Genomic DNA, 17290 nt, shown 5'->3' with positions numbered 1-17290 from the left:
TAATAGATTCTTCCTCAAAGGAGCCTCTCATCTGAGGGATGTCTCAAAATAAAAAAGTAAAAGGGCAAGGGATGTAGCTCAGTGGGAAAGTCCCCCTTGGTTCAATCCTAGTACAAAGAACAGTAATGAGATTTGGGGAAGGAGAAATCCATGTGGACCATAAGAGAAGAGGGAAGGGGGCGGTGGAGATAGAATTTGATGGGTATGTTTGGATAGGCTCAGAATTGTGGCCAGAGTGGTACAGATCCTGAGGTTTAGGATGGAAAACTGGATAGACTTTGAAGGGATGTGGCAAACTTGTACTTTTCTGCCTAGAGAGATCTTAAGAACCATGTTTTAGATCTTTGGGGATTTGAATCCGAAGTTGGTGAAGAAGGGCCTGCAGTCAGGGGAGGTGGGTTTGCTCTGCATTGGTAGATAGAGCCAAATGAAGTGGGCAGCCAAAGGGCATTGAAAAGTGGAAGAGAGGTTTAGGGACCCCTCGACAGCAAGGCGTCTTGTCTGCACTCTGTTCTCCCAATCTCCTATCATGGGGAATCTTAAGCAGGTCAATGTTTGGATGAAGACTAAATTGAGTGTGGAATCTCTGGTGCCTGTGTGAGGTGCTTCCCTTGGTAATGGTGTCAGGAGGTGTTCCCAGTGGTCAGACTCTTGATTGACTCGGTGGTTTGGTTTTCTCCTTGGTTGTTAGGAGTGCTTACTGTGGAATGTCTTATTTTGGTCGTGTTAGGCAGCCCAGCAAATCATTGAGCTTCAGGAGGCTGCACAGATCAATGCAGGTTTGCAGCCAACCAACCTCGGAAGGAACAACAGCCTGCACGACATGAAGACAGTGGTGAAGACCTGGAGGAACCGGCTGCCCATCGTGTCTGACGACTTGTCCCACTGGAGCAGCATCTTCATGTGGAGGCAGCACCATTACCAGGGTAAACCGACCTGGTCCGGCATGCATTCATCATGTAATTTTCCAGACGCCCTGCTGTGCTGGTTTCATGTCTTTGTTTTGTTTGGTTTTTTTTCCCTTTTCCAGATTTTCTGTTTTGGAATGGGTAAGACAGGTAGTGGTGGTAATGGTGAGGGTAGATGAAGGTAGGAAGGATGGTGGGACTTTTTTTGTTGTTTGTCTTTTCCTACCTGTTCCATTTTTTTCTAGTTAGAAGAGAATTGCTGCTGGACGCTGCCTGTTGCACCAGCGGGGCAAGCCGGGGCTTCAGTGATGGCACTCTATCTCAGTGCCCTTGCCAGGAACGGCTGCTCTCGGCTGGCTCTGTTGAGCCATCTGGTTCTCCTGGTCCCCAGCTTACCACCCAAACCTGCCACCCACCTGTTTTTAGGACAAACTTTGTGATTTTATGATTTGATATCTAACACAGCAACACTCAACTCTGTAGCACCTTTTATGACTTACTTGTGACATAAAATACAAGGAAATGCAACAAGGGTTTATCACAGAGTTTCTTGTTTTCATAACCATGTTTGTGTGTTTTCATTTTTTATTTAAGCCTTATTGTGGAATACTTTGAAAAATGTTTGACAGGGACTGATAATTCATTTCTTTGCTCTTTAGCTATTGTAACTGCATATGAAAATAGTTCCCAGCATGATCCAAGTTCAAATAATGCTATGCTTGGGGTTCACGCGTCAGCTTCAGCAATCATCCAATATGGAAAAATTGCTCGAAAACAAGGACTGGTCAACGTAGCACTGGACATATTAAGTCGTATTCATACTATTCCCACTGTTCCTATTGTGGATTGCTTCCAGAAGATTCGACAGCAAGTTAAATGCTATCTTCAGCTGGCAGGAGTGATGGGCAAAAATGAGTGCATGCAGGTAGGGTTCCAAGGGACACTCTCCCTCCCGTCGAGGAGGTTCAGGTGAGGGCTCCTAGGTCAGATAATAAGGAGAAGGATTAGAGTTTACAAATAGCTTTAATAGTGGGAGACAATCCTTCCAAAACAAGAAATTGAAGGAAAAACACTTGAGTATTTGAGTTATGATTCTACGTTCTTGATTATGATGTATGCTTAGTGTGTTTAAGGAAAGAAAAAAACTATAGAATTATGAACTATAAGGGCATGAGTTAGATTTTTGGCTATGTTGAGAAGAATACCCTTAAATGTCTAAGATTAAGTTTGGCTTTTCATGAGTCAGTGTAAATACTACTTATCAATCAAAATATTCGCGGTAGACAATTCCATTCTCAATCCACTCTTGTCAATGGCTTTTAAGACTTATTACCTAGATAAATACTTTCATGACATTTTTATATTATCTAGAATTTCAAGAGCTTCTTTTCAACTTGTTTCATTTTCTTTTTTAAAATAGGGCCTTGAAGTTATTGAATCTACAAACTTAAAATACTTCACAAAAGAGATGACAGCTGAATTTTACGCACTGAAGGGAATGTTCTTGGCTCAGATCAACAAGTATGTATCTTATATTGGAATAGGGTAATAGGAAAGCCCTCCAAAGCAAATATTTAGAACTTAATGCCAGTGGGAAATGCAAACTAGAAGTTAATCTGATTTCATGACAGTTGTTTGGTATGATTTTTTGGGGGGTGGTATACCTCTGCACAAATAGTAACTTGCAGCGGATTGATAAGCCAGTTCGATGTGTAGAACTAAAAAGTTTATTAAAGATGAGCTGCTGATCACGGAACTGCTGATAACAGGGAGTCATTTTGATACTTCCTTAGCCTGCCGGGATGGAACAGAGTTGGCTCCTTTCATGAGAATGATTCTTGATTTAGAGCAGAAGTCATTCAGTAATGGCCAGTAAGCCAAATCCATACAGTAGACAGGTTTTGGAAATTAAGTTGTATAGGAGCACTTCCATACCCACTGACCATTCTATCACTGCTTTCACCCTGTGGCTGCAGAATTAAGTAATGTTGTAGAAATTGTATGGTCTGCAAAACTCAAACAATTCACTATCTGGCTCCTGGCAGAAGAAGGAAATAAACATCAAATGAAATTTTGTAAATACTATGCAAATGAGGTATCCTTACAAGATGCTACTGATTGCTGTGTAAACTCTCACGCCCACTTCCACATTTTCAGCGTATATGGGTTGCGTTTTTAGCTTATTTTAAAATAAGGAAGCAATTTTGTCATGATAAAGAGTTTTGTCATTTTTTAAAATGATGTTTTACATTTACAAGACAAAATATTCTATCTGAAAGTGTACAGTCTATGGGTTTTAGTGTATTTATGATGTTGTACAATCATCCCCAAGAGTGAATTATAGAACACTCTGTCATCCCCAGAAGAAATCCCATGTCTATTAGCTGTTACCCGCGCCCCCCTTCTCCCTCTCCCTTGACACCTGTTTCTGCCCCCATGGATTTGCTTGTTCTGAACATTTCATACAATGTGTGACCTTTTGTGGCTTTTTTCAGTGTTGAATCATGCATTAGTACCCATTTCTTTTCATGGCTGAATAATTCCATCATTTTTCCATATTTTTTTTTTCTTTACCCATTAAACAATAGATGGAAATTGGGTTGTTTCTTTTTGCTATTATGAATAATGCTGCTTTGGATGTTCACATACAAGGCTTCATGTGAGCATTTTTTTTATTTCTCTTGGGTGTAAGTCTAGGAGTGGAATTGCTGGATCACATGTGGTATTACGTTTATCCTCTTGAGAAAATACCAGTTTTTCCCAGTGGCTATCTGTACCATTTTACATTCCCATCATGATGTTTGAGGTTCCCAGTTTCTCCACAGCCTCACTAGCACTTGTGTTTTCTTATCTTTTAGCCGATTATAGCCATCCTACTGAGCGTAAAGTTACATCATATTGTGGTTTTGACTTGCATTTCCATAATGACTAATGATATAGTTGAATTGTAATTCATGATATGTCTGGATAAAAATTTCCTTTAGATATATTAGTATTTCTCACATTCTGTGGATTGCCTTTTCACTTTCTTGATAGTGTCCTTTAATACACAGAGATTTTAATTGTGACAAAGTCCACTTTTTATCTTTATTTCTCATGCTGCCCAAATTTTTGGTGTCACCTAAGAAACTGTGGTCTAATACAAGGTCACAAACATTTACTCCTAGGTTTTATTCTAAGAGTTTTATAGATTCGACTCTTACACTTATCTTTTGTCCATTCTGAGTAATTTTTGTATGTGGTATGAGGTAGGCTTCCAGATTCATTTTGCATGTGACCGTCCTATTGTCCTGGTGGCATCTCTTGAGAAGTCTAATCTTCCTCCATTGAGTTGCCTTGGCACTCTTGTCAAATCAGTTGACCAGACATGTGTGGGTTGTTGTTTCTGGACTGTCATTTCTATTCTGTTGATCTATTATTTGGGGTCCCTTATACTTTCATGTGAATTTTAGATTATTTTAGTCTGACCATTTCTGTGGCAGGGAAAAGGAGGTGGGATTGTGATTGAAATTGCATTGACTCTAGGTCAGTTTGGGGGGGGGGGGGTGCCATCTTCACAATATTAAGTTTTCCAGTTCATGAACACAGATGTCTTTCTAGTAATTTAGGTCTTCTTTAATTTTATTCAAATATAAAACAAACCATTCCAAACATAGTTTTTAGTGCACAAGTTTTATAGTTTTCAGTGTATAAGTTTTGTACCCTTTTGTGGGGGGGCAGTGTGGAGGAGGCAATGATGGGAATAGAACACAGGCTTTCACACATGCTAGGCGAGCCCTCTTAACTACTGGGCTATATCCCCGGGCTCAAACCTTGCAATTCTTATGTTGAATTTATTCCTAAATATTTTTATTTCATTTGATCCTTTTTTGAGTTGCTTGCTTTCTTTTTTTTTTTTTTTTCGTTCCAGGAATTGAACTCAGGGGCACTCAGCTACTGAGCCACATCCTCAGCTCTATTTTATATTTTTATTTAGAGATAGAGTCTCACTGAATTGCTTAGCAGCCTTACTTTTGCTGAGTCTGGCTTTGAACTTGCGATCCTTCTGCTTCCCCCTCTCAAGCCTCTGGGATTACAGACATGTGACACTGCACCTGGCTCTTGAGTTTTTGTCTTAATTTCATTTTCAGATTGTTTGTTACTAATGTATAGAAATACAGTTGATTTTGGCTATTGATTTTCTATTTTTCAACTGGGCTGAATTTATTAGCTATAGTGTGTGTGTGTGTGTGTGTGTGAGAGAGAGAGAGAGAGGTGTTTGTGTGGGGGGGGTTTCTGAATATAAGAACACACCACAATGGAATTTTACTCAGTATAAAGAAGAATAAAATTATAGCATTTGCCAGTAACCGGATGGAAATGGAGAACATCATGCTGAGTGAAATAAGCCAGACTCAGAAAATCAAGGGTTGAATGTTTTCTCTCATCTGTGGAAGCTAGAACAAAATAAGGAAAAGAAGTAGGGGAAGATCAGATAACCGTGAAGATCAGTGGAGGAAAAGGAGGCGGGACAGAAAGAAGAAGGAAATGCTCAGTGAAATCACAAAGGCACGTCAAGTGCATACATAGACATGCCACAGGGAATCTCACCTTTCTGTGTGTGTGGAAGACAACATTCAAGGATAGACAAGGGATGAGCAGGGGAGGAATAGTGCAGTGGAGGAGGCGGTGGGGGACAAAGGAAAGAGGGGGGAGGAATGGGAACTGAGATGGAGTGGGTCAGGTTCCATGCATGTATGATTTTGTCAGAGCATTATATAAATATCACACTCTAATTAAAAGGAGAAAAGGGCCGGACACAGTGGTGCACAGCTGTGATCCCAGCGGCTTGGCAGGCAGAGGCAGGGGACACAAGTTCAAAGCCAGCCTCAGCAAAAGTGAGGTGCTGAGCAACTAACTCAGTGAGACCTGTCTCTAAGTAAAATATAAAATAGAACTGGGGATGTGGCTTTGTGGCTGAGTTCAATCCCTGGTACCAAAAAAAGAGAAAATAATCCTATGTGATTCGCATAATTTTTCCAATGTGTCTGTTGTCTTTTGACTTTCTTATATTTTTGATGCACAAAAAAACAATTTCATGAAGTTAAGAAAAAAAAATCATGTCATCTGCAAATAGAGCTAGTTTTTACATCCTTTTTTTTTTTTTTTTTTTTTAGTCCAGAGGCATTTACTTTCTTAACTAATTGTCCTGACTAGAATCTCAAGTACAGTGTTGAGTTAGAATGATGAGACCCTTGTCTCTTTGTCCATCTTGGGGACAGGCTTTTGGTCTTTCACTGTTAAGTAGTGTGGGCTTTGAGTATTTCTTCTATGCCCTTTACCAGGTTAAAGATGTTCCTTTTATTCCAAGGGTACTGAGGTGATCGTGTTTTTCTCTTTCATTCTGTTAATGTGTATCACACTGATTTTTTTTTTTTTTTAATGCCGAACTATCTATATATTTCTGGGTAAATCCCCCATGGTCACGGTGTATAATCCTTTTCATATGCTGCTGGAACTGGTTTGCCAGTTTTTTGTTGGAGGTGTTTGCATTTATATTCATAAAGGAGATGGGCCTATAGATTTCCTTGTATATCTTGTTCGTCTCTGGTGGGATATAAAAATGGTGTCTTTGCTATGGAAAACTATTTGACCGTTCACAAGAAAGTAAAAGTTACCATATGATCCAGTGAGTCTGTTCCTTGGTATCTATCTAAAAGAATTGGAACAGTTACTTGATCAGAAATTTTTATAGCAATACTAGTTCCAATAGCCAGAACATGAAAAGAACACAAATGGATTGATAAGGGAAGTGTCATCTTTATACTCCGTGGAATATTATTCAGTTATAAGAAGGGAATGAAGTTCTGACCTGTGCTCCAATATGGATGAACCTTAGAAATAGTATGCTAAATGAAAGAAGCTAGATTCAAAATATCATAGGATATATGATTTAATTTTTATGAAATATGCAGAGTCGGTAAATCAATGGAGATAGTAGATTGGTGGTCCTCAGGGGCTTGGATTTGGGGAGTTCAGAGTGACTGCCTAGGAAGTGGTTGTAGAGCATCATGAATATGTTAAATAACACTGAAACATTCACTTCAAAATGGTTAATTTTGTCAGGCTTGGTGGCGCACACCTGCAATCCCAGTGGCTCCGGGGCTGAGGCAGGAGGATCATGAGTTCAGAGTCAGCCTCGGCAACTTAGTAAGGCCCTAAACAACTCAGTGAGACCCTGTCTCGAAATAAAATACAAAAAAGGGCTGGGGTTGTGGCTCAGTGGTTCAGTGCCTCTGGGTTCAATCCCTGGTACAAAAAAAAAAAGGCTAATTTTACAATGTGAATTATGATTTGGTTTTGCATCTCCTCACAGGTCTGAGGAAGCAAACAAAGCTTTTTCTGCAGCTGTGCAGATGCATGACGTGCTGGTGAAAGCCTGGGCCATGTGGGGTGACTATCTGGAGAATATCTTTGTGAAGGAGCGACAGCTGCATCTTGGGGTTTCTGCCATTACTTGTTACCTGCACGCTTGCCGGCATCAGAATGAGAGCAAATCCAGGAAATACTTGGCCAAGGTGAGATCCAAGGAATTGTCTTTGATCAAAGACCATCTGGTAGCCTTTCAGTTTGGATCAAAATCTAGCTCTAAATCACTGATTCATGCTGGGTCTGAGAGGATTGATTTCATGCCTTAACTCCTAATTCCCTATCTCCTTCAAGTGTCTTTCACAGTTCCATTTTAAAATAAGGAAATCGAGGCCTGGACATCCTTAGGGCCCCAGGACTTTCTGAATGACAAAGCTTCACTTAGAGTCCAGTGCTTTCTGTGAGACTGAGACTCCCATTCTGCAGAAGAGCACTGGAGTTAGGGCTTAACTCCTGGACACCTGTCTAATGTTAGCATCTCTCCAGCAGCTGCAAGGCTTGTGTCCTTTGGTTGCTGGTAGTCTCTTCACACAGTGCCCACCATAGCCCTGAGTGCAGGGGTCTATTGGGCATGTGCAGTTTCTTGATTTAACATCAACATTTGGAATGAACCTCAGCACATGTGCATGGACACCCAAACACCTAAATACCTGACTCTGAGATTGCTTGCTCTGAGATATAACTATTTATATCTAAAAGAAAGGCATCTGTGGATTCCAGGCTGCCAGCCTTTGTCCTACCAGGGCTAGGGTGATGTTGATTTGAGATTTTAGTAAAAATCTGCTTGTGTGGTGAATTAGCAGGTTGGCAAGCCCTGACCATCTGCCTGTCACGGCCTTGTAGTCACTGGTCACTGCTAACCAGGAAATTGGATCAGCTAGTAATTGTCATTAAAGCTAAGTCAAGAAAAAATATACTATTCAAATTGTGGGTTTACGTAATTATAAGATTTTTGCGTATATTTAGCCATAGTATTGGCCTCCATATTTTTCCACATGTCCAGTAAAGCTATACAATGTGGAATCTTAAAGTTGGGCAAAAAAAAGTCATTTGATTGAGGGCCTCGATTGTTGCTCACCTCTAGGCCCCTCCCCTCTGCATTAGGTGCTGTGGCTTTTGAGCTTTGACGATGACAAAAACACCCTGGCAGATGCTGTTGACAAGTACTGCATCGGCGTGCCGCCCATCCAGTGGCTGGCCTGGATCCCGCAGCTCCTCACCTGCCTGGTTGGCTCTGAGGGCAAGCTGCTTTTGAACCTCATCAGCCAGGTGGGCTTCAGAAGTTGTTTGTGTTCACAAAATAATTTTGTCTTTATTTTACATTCTTTTCTTCCATAAAGCATGTTTGAATGCTCAAAAGTATTGAAGATAGTCCAAGAGGCAATAAGATTTTAACATTTAGATGTCACTTAATATAAAGCATAATTAAAAGTTGCAGAAGAACACATCAGGGTTGAAATGAAATAGCTAATAACACAGTACAGTATTAAAATTGTAAATTTTTTGCTTGGCTATTGTTCTACAGAGGATGCAAGTTAAGCAAGATTGTTAGTGTTTCTCTGAGAATTATAGTGAAATGAGAATCTGGTTGGAATTTTGCATCCGATTTCCTGTCCTGTCCTAGGAGTCCTTCAGAGCTCCTTTGAAAGTAGCACTTGCTTGTGACACTCCTCCTTCGTGCAGTTAAGCTGCACCTGTAAGCGAGGACAGTTCTTGCTGTCTGGGGGTGAGGCTGGGAATTGGGCAGACCCTGGTCCCATAGATGGCTCTTTCATAACTGTCAAAGTATTAAGGGACTTTTTGTGAAAGAATAGCACAGCAGCTGCATGTTTCGGAGTATATGCTCATTTTACTTGCTCTTTATGTGTGGACATCATTCATGTTTGCCCAGAAAGGACTTTCTTTTTTCCTCGAGGGTGTTGCTGTCTTCCTGGGTCCTAGCGTTTTGCTTATAGTTATCTGCCAGGATACAGACTCAGCCTGTTTGATACTGACACTCACAGAACATCTCTTAAAATGGTGTTAGCCAGGCACCACTGGCCTGTGGCAGAGTCAAACATTACTGTTTTCTTCATGATAACGTCAGCTTGGCCACAAAATTCCAGTTTGGTAAAGCTGATGGGTCTCATCCTAAATAGGCATTTCTCGATCTCCTTCTTCCTGCAATTACACAGAATAAAAACTATTTGATAATGGGATAAACTAACAATTCACTGCAAATAAAGAATTCCCAATGTAATGATTATCTGGTATTTACAATTCTATTTCTTCCAGAGGCATCCAGGGACAGATATCTTTTGCTTTCCTCAGAAGCGTAGTTTCTCTGACAAAATTGATGAAATTCACATGTTGATTTGTTTTGGGTCTTTTTTTATTTTTGATACCAGGATTGAACCCAGAGGCACTTAACCACTGAGCCACATTCCCAGCCCTGTTTTGTATTTTATTTAAAGACAGAGTTTCACTGAGTTGCTTAGAGCCTTGCTAAGTTTCTGAGGCTGGCTTTGAACTTAAGATCCTCCCGCCTCAGCCTCCTGAACTGCTGGGATTACAGGCAAGTGCCACCACGCTTGGCTATTTTGGGTCTTTAAAAGGTGAACCGGATATCTCACCTGCTATTTAATATGGCCGTGTGCATTAGATCAGTGACACAGTACTTGCTTCCTTGGAACAAATGCAGGTCAGAAACCCATTTCCAACTTGACAACAGTTATTTTCAGTATAAATTATCTTTATTCAGAAAGCACAGCATGTAGTTTATGATTTCTTATCTCTGAGCAGGTTGGACGAGTGTATCCCCAAGCGGTCTACTTTCCCATCCGGACTCTGTACCTGACCCTCAAAATAGAACAGCGGGAACGCTACAAGAGTGGTACGTCTTGGGTGGGGCTGGCTGGCTGGTCTTGAAGGGCTTGTTCCCTGGGGAGTCCTGTGTCTCAACTGCTGTGGACCCTCTCCCGCCCTGCAAATCCCTCCGCACATGGCCGGTCTTTTCTTTAATCAGGGCCCCAAGGTCAAAGCCTGAGGCCTGATTAATGTTACAGTGTGGTAGGGTGTTCATCTGAGTGACCCATAGGTAGAAAAGTTCTATATTTTTAGTTACAGAGAATTATGAAGTTTACCTTCCATCTTGGTAATAAAGACACCCCTGTGAGCAGTTTGTCAGTTGCTGTGCATGTGTGTTGTTGAGGTTGGAAGGAACATCTTCAGCTGTCAGAAGAATCCGCGTCAGTCTTATTAGTTGTTTCAAAAACTTGACTCAGAGCATAAGACTTTAATCTAAATTGGATAGACTCTTTGGCATGTAAAGAAATAACTAACGGTACCTTTGTAAACAGCTAAAGGTCCGTTTGCTTCACAGTGTTCCTAACACCCAGAGTCTTCCTAAGGGAGTGATTCACTCTCTGGGCCACGGGAGCATCACAGGGCAGTGAGATGAGGACCGTGCACAGTGAGAGTTCCCATGTGTTTTCTCACAGGGTAAATAAATATATTTTCTTGTAATGTCATTTTACAAACGTAGGTTTGTCTTTTCTAGATGAAAAGTGGAGACTTGCTTATCATTTACTTTTAGATTCTTTGAGCTTTAATAGCAAGCTCAGAGAACATTTCCCCCCAAATTTTCTTATAAACCTTCAAACTTACAGAGAAGGTGAGAGGAGCACCAGCACACTGTGGGCCCCTCCTGCCCTCGCCAGCTGTTCTGGGCAACTTGCCTTGGCACTCAGCTCGCACACTGGCTTCTTCTCTCAACCATCTGAAGCCAAGTTGTAGACCACCATGTCTTCTGTCCCTAAATCAGTTGCACAGCTACTCTTAGAACCAGGGCATTCTCCATCTTCCGTGGGGAAGCGTCTCCTGGAGGTCCCCACACCGGCAGGAACCAGCGTTCCTTTGCCCGGTGGGTCCTGTAGAGCTCCGAGCTCGGCATCGGTCGGTTTTGCGCTGACAATGGCGTTGTGTGTGTTGCTCTCAGATTCTGGACAGCAGCAGCCAAGTTCAGTGGGTAACCAGTCCCATTCTGCATCAGATCCAGGGCCCATAAGAGCCACAGCACCCATGTGGCGCTGCAGCCGAATCATGCACATGCAGCGAGAGCTCCACCCCACTCTTCTGTCTTCCCTGGAAGGCATCGTCGATCAGATGGTCTGGTTCAGAGAAAACTGGCATGAAGAGGTATTTGGATCTCATTTTGCAACTGCTGGTTACTTGTGGAGGGAATGGATCGTTCTGTATGCTTCTGTGGTTGTCTCATCATCTTCATATTTAGCTGCCTGGTCGATTTATGTTGGCTATTGAATTTAACCATGGACCAGGTGAAGAGTTCATCTCTGCACACTAGGTCAGCCTCAAATATTTGAAGAAGACTTCTGAAGAAATAAGAAAGCCATTTCTTGCTTTTAAAATACTTGTTTTTTCTACTTCAATGACCTCAGTTACTTAAGTGCCACTGGTTGACCTGGTGGCGGCTGTGTGTGTGAGCAAGAGTGGTGGCATAGGCAGCAGGAATTTCTGATTTCCAGAAACAGGAAATCATTCATTTTCTTATCACTGAACCAGGTGTCTCTTCAGCAGCTGGGCCACCTCCTTGAGGTTTGCTTCAGCGGATGATAAAGTCATACCCACTTGACTGTCTGTGATTCACCTGGCTGGGTCCTGGGGCTAGCTGGAATTTATGCGCAGGTTTTGTGTGTGCAGGTGAACATAGTGATAACAGCCAAACCGCTTGAAAACCAGGCTTTCATGGTTAATCAGGAGGCAGTATGTGCACGTCCTGAGACAGTGGGGTTCTCTGGTTTTTGTTTGTGTTTGAGTGTTCGGAACCCTTACTCATGGGTAAAAACAAAACAAAACCACACCAGCTCACAGTGTCACGCACACGGGTCTTCATCTGTTCTGTGCACGCTGATTTACACCTACCATGTGCCAGTGTGCCGTGGGTGCAGATAACCCTGGGGCAAGGAGCTGTGTGTGCAGCCACTTGGCTGGCTGGTTGTCTGCTTGGTTGATGATTCCTGGCTTCCTTGATGATCCCTTTCCTATTAGGTGCTCAGACAGCTCCAACAGGGCCTGGCAAAATGTTACTCCGTCGCCTTTGAGAAAAGCGGAGCAGTGTCCGATGCCAAAATCACCCCCCACACTCTCAATTTTGTCAAGAAGTTGGTGAGCACGTTTGGAGTGGGCCTGGAGAATGTGTCCAACGTCTCAACCATGTTCTCCAGTGCCGCCTCTGAGTCTCTGGCCCGTCGGGCACAGGCCACAGCGCAGGACCCCGTTTTCCAGAAGCTGAAAGGGCAGTTCACAACAGGTGAGTCTCACTCTCTTTTCCCGAGTAAAGTTCCTATTTTCCCTTGGTCTTTAATATCAGCTGATTGTATTCATTCATTTTCTTATCACTGAACCCAGGATACTCGTTAGACTGTATAAAAATACAGACCTCAGGACATGAGGAACCCAAGACTGCCACCAGTGTGGGACTACTCGTGCCTCCTTCCTGCTACAGAATGCTCAGGACTCTGAGCTGCGAGGCAGGGATTAGAAAATGGGAGATTTTCAGATCAAATCCTCTCCTTTGACCCTTCCCTCAGCCTTTCCCTTACTTGGTTTTGGTGGGAAACAGAGTTGGGTGAAGTGGTTGGATTTAAGTGTGCAAGGCTTGCAGTGACAAGTACAAACTAGACTCTGAAGGCAGAATAACTGAGAGCCTGTGTCTTCAGCACTGTGTCCCGAGTTAGCTGAGTGCATTTTCCTAGGCCCAGAGGAGTTCGAGTCCTGGCTTAGCCACTTACCCGTGATCTGAAGGGATCTGCGGATTCTGGTAGCCCAGGTGTTTTTATCTGTCCAATAGCGACCCTTGCCAGACGCTCCCCAGCCCTCACAGTGCACACACATTTGTGCTTTTGCACACACACAAATGCCATTCCTGCATACCCACTCCCACCAGTAGTGCTTGGTTCCAAACAAGTCACTTTAGCCATCCTAATGACTTCTACAGGCCTGAGTGATTTTTCATGTGAAAGCAAGTTTTGTCATATACAATTTTCCAGAGTTAAAGGACACAGTTCTGCCTGATCATTCCCGGTTTTATAGCTGTTTAAAACATTGTTTCTTCATTGATAGGTTAGCATAAATAGTCCACATTTTTAGATATTTTTAGAAGTATCTTCTCCCGCTCACCCGTCCTATGCCTGGATCAAACCCAGGGCCTCATACTGCTAGGCAAGTGCTCTACCCCTGAGCTGTATCCCTAGCCCCAGGTAAAGAAAAGACTAATTGTGTCTTAGAGAATACAATTGAGAATACACATACAAACACACATACAGATACGTAGATTGAAATAATGTAAAAGATCCTATCCCATTAATCATAAAGGATACTTTGCAGGGATAGCCATGACTTACCTTGAATCCATCAGAGTGCAGCACATACCCTCCATCATCCAGACGGTCCCCGGTGCGGGGCTTCTGCTCTTGGTATGTTGGTTGGGCATTTAAGGTAACACGACCGGCCTAGGTTGAGCTTTCCACACCATGGACCTGCACCAGGAAAATCAAGTACAAGGTCTGCCTTTCGTGCTGGGAGCTTTCATCATCTTGATTGTTACCTTTGTGGGGTTCTTGTGTGCCTTCCCCTTTCTCTGAAAAAGGAAGCGCCTGGGATGAAAGTCTTGTGGAAACCGTATTTTACTAGAAACGGTATTCAGTATGTCTTCATCTTAAAACGTCAGCTCATTTCATCAAATAAAGTCTGAAATATAGAATTAGAAATGGGATGAAACACATGGATTTTGATGTAAACTCAAAAGTAGTTGCTGTGAGTCTTCCAGCCCCCCTCAAACCCCCACAGGTTTCAGATGTGTAGATCAAGCTCCTGCCCTCCTTCCCCTGCTCCTGGGGAGGCCATTTCTGATCTCGGTTCTGACTCCTTCTATGGAATGTGCTTCTAGTCTCAGATACCCATAGGGAGGTGGGAGAAAGTTTAGGAAGAGTCTAAAAGAGTCTATTGATGTATTTCAGAGAAGTAAAACAGTATTTTCATATAGGAACTTATACACAAATATTCATAGCCATTTTTATCCCCAGACTGGAAACCACCCATACCCCCTTCTTGAATAACAAGGTATAATTTATTCATTCTCCACAAAAATAAAAAGTTAAGTATTGATGCACAGAGCAACTTGGATGAACCTCAGAGATACTATACAAGAAGGATACACACTGCATTGTTTCAATTTATGAAACTTTTTTTTGTTGGGGGGATACCAGGAGTTGAATTCAGGGGTACTCAGCCACTGAGCCACATCCCCAGCCCTATTTCATATTTTTTATTTAGAGACAGGGTCTCAGCAAGTTGCTTAGCACCTCACTGTTGCTGATGCTGGCATTGGACTCACAGTCATCCTGCCCCAGCCTCCCAAGCCGCTGGGATTACAGGTGTGCACCACTGCACCCAGCAGATTTATGAAATATTTGTAAAGTAATTATAGAGATGGGTAATAAATTAGTGGTGGCTGGGTGTCAGGGATTAAGGAGTGGGTGTGGCTATCAAGGGGTAGTAGAGGGGAGTTGACAGCACAGTTGAGCATCTTGATAGTAGAGGTCAAAGGTCATGCAGAGTTGCTCACAGGACAGGACCCCCCCCCCGCCCCCCGCCCAACACACACACACACACACGTGTGGCCAGTGATCTGCGTCAGCTGTGTGGACTATGCCAGTGTCACTCTTGGTTCTGCGTAGAACTGTGGTTGTGCAGGATGTTGGCATAGGAGGGGGCTAAGCTTTCCTGTATGTTTCTGCAACCTGCTGGAAGTCTGGTTATTCCACAGCAACAGTTTAAAAAGGAGTAGACCAGAAACACAAGCCCAGTAGCTCCTTCTTGATCTAGTGGAGAAGGAATAGCCCCTGCGTGAAGCTGCCCATGTCCTGGACGGTGGAGCCCGACCCGGCCTTGCTAGGGAGTCTCTCATTTTGCACCATGTATGCTGGCCTCTCTGGCTACCTTTTTGTGTCAAATTGTTGCCCCGTGGGGAATTCTGAGAAAGGACATGACAGTGCTTAAAATGAAAGGAAAATCAGGGGCTGGCAGTGTAGCTCAGTGGTAGAGCACATGCTGAGGCCCTGGGGTCAGTCACTCCCAAATCCTACCCCACCCCAACTCTGAAACAAACAAAAGAAAAGAAAGCCGGGGGAAATGTCACGGGGGAAGAAAGCACATGCACAAGTAAGTACATTGACCCCAGTGAAGTTCATAGGCGGGCCATGAGGACTGGGCAGTTAGAACTGCCAGGTCTCGTGCCGGGGTGCCTATGTGTGCTAGCTCAGCTGATCCTTACAGGATGGGGTGCACCTCTGTGTTCCAGTGTGTGGGTGAAAAATCTGAGGCCTCAGGAGGTGGAGGGTCTGTGGGTGTAAAGCTGTTCAGCTGGTGAGGGCTGGAGCTGGGGCTGAACTTAGGGAACTCCTCGGCTGGGAGGAGCTGCACCACACAGCCAGCTTCATACCACCTAACAAAACGCACCATGGCGGTCTTAAACCAGCCTGTGACATACGGTCTCCAGGGTAGCCTGCATACTGTGCCTGCTCTTCATTAGTTTCCCCAGTCTTGAGTCACTTCTGGGCTGAACACCATCTAGTGCCATTGTTCCTCGAGGCCGTTTCGCACAGAGAATGTGATGGGATGTTGCTGGGCTTATTTGCTGAGCACCAAGAGTTGACTTTGGGCAGGTTCAAAGTGATACTTGGTGTGGGAAGAGACAGGGCAGGTCTGCCCTTGGCCAGCCATGCCCTCTGGAGCCTTTCCTATGTGGGGCACCTGAGCTCAGCATCCAGTGGGCCTTTGCCAGCTGTTGGTTCCAAACTGCTGCTATTCGCCCTTCAGTCGCTTTCTTGGGCTTGACTCTGTCTGACTTGGTAGCTCCTGCTATGTGGCTGCCCTGGGAAGGGAGAGGTGGGCAAGAGGCTGTCTCTGCCAAGCCCACAGCAGGCTCGGACCAAGTGGGACTGAGAGAAGGTGGCCCACAAGCCAGTGATCATGCAGGGGAATGTCGAGAGCATCTTGGGTAGGAGGTGCTGTGGAGACCCAGGCCTCCCCGTGGTCTCTGACCATCATGCAGCCTGCACTTCCCTAGGCCTAGAACAGGGCCTCCCTATGCCTGCCCTGGGGTCCTTACTTGACACACAAAAAGGGTAACTTAGAGTGACAGAGGGGTCTCTCCCAGCACTGGTGCTAATCTGGAAGGAAATTGATGGCTTTTAAAGGACAATTTATTTGAACTTTTTTGAATTTATTGAGTCTCAGTAAAACCTGACAAATACATTACCCAGGGATTGGTTGATTGATTTTTATTGAGTCAGGTACTAGAGATTGAACCTAGAGGCACATTGCCACTGAGGCCAGCCTCGACAACTTAGTAAGACCCTATTTTGAACATAGGTTCTTACTAAGTTGTCGAGGCTGGCCTCAAACTTGAGTTCTGCCTCAGCCTCCCAAGCCACTGGGACTCCAGGCATGTACCCCCGTACCAGTGACCCAGGGATTTTTTAAATTGCTTAAGTGAAAATGTTTTCTGTTTTGTCATTTGGATTTCTTGCCATGATCCTTCTGAGAACTAATCCTTTAGTGCCTTCTGGGTACACCCTTATTGTCACATCAATCACTCTGTTTTTATCGCAGGGGACTTCATTTCTTGGTGTGATTGACACTCATACTCAGAAGTGGGGCTGCCCTTGTGATGTAATCCTTAGGTCCTGGTGACACGAGCTCCCGAGCTGTTGTGGGTATTCACAGGCTGTCGTTGTGAGGTGGACATGCAGGGGCCTGTGTGGCCTCAGCCCTCTGAAAGGAGCCTGTTGTGACGGGGGATGCAGTTTGATGTTGGGTTCATCTTTCTTCCTCCTCTCAATGTTGTGAGAGGTCCTGGACAAGAGCTGCTCTCTCAGGTTTACACCTTCACTTTGAAGAGCATGTGGGCTTAC

At 43.8% G+C, this 17290-nt stretch overlaps 1 protein-coding gene across 9 annotated transcripts in view; it reads left to right on the top strand.

Annotated features, from left to right (window-relative positions):
- Positions 1 to 17290, top strand: part of Trrap (transformation/transcription domain associated protein) — a 114021-nt gene that overhangs the window by 86172 nt on the left and 10559 nt on the right. For 5 of the 9 annotated variants that reach the window (XM_071605575.1, XM_071605577.1, XM_071605574.1 and 2 more), the window contains 8 exons: positions 731 to 959; positions 1568 to 1833; positions 2329 to 2429; positions 7264 to 7465; positions 8421 to 8585; positions 10098 to 10188; positions 11293 to 11492; positions 12363 to 12624. In XM_071605575.1, the coding sequence (XP_071461676.1) occupies positions 731 to 959; positions 1568 to 1833; positions 2329 to 2429; positions 7264 to 7465; positions 8421 to 8585; positions 10098 to 10188; positions 11293 to 11492; positions 12363 to 12624 (1516 nt within the window). The remainder of the gene's footprint in view (positions 1 to 730; positions 960 to 1567; positions 1834 to 2328; positions 2430 to 7263; positions 7466 to 8420; positions 8586 to 10097; positions 10189 to 11292; positions 11493 to 12362; positions 12625 to 17290) is intronic. The other 4 variants (XM_027953213.2, XM_071605576.1, XM_027953212.2 and 1 more) reach the window with 3 other exon arrangements.

The sequence above is a fragment of the Marmota flaviventris genome, chromosome 19 (genome assembly GCF_047511675.1).
Source record: "Marmota flaviventris isolate mMarFla1 chromosome 19, mMarFla1.hap1, whole genome shotgun sequence".
NCBI lineage: Eukaryota > Metazoa > Chordata > Mammalia > Rodentia > Sciuridae > Marmota > Marmota flaviventris.
Note: the sequence above shows the minus strand (reverse complement) of the source record. Positions and strands in the feature narration are given on the sequence as shown.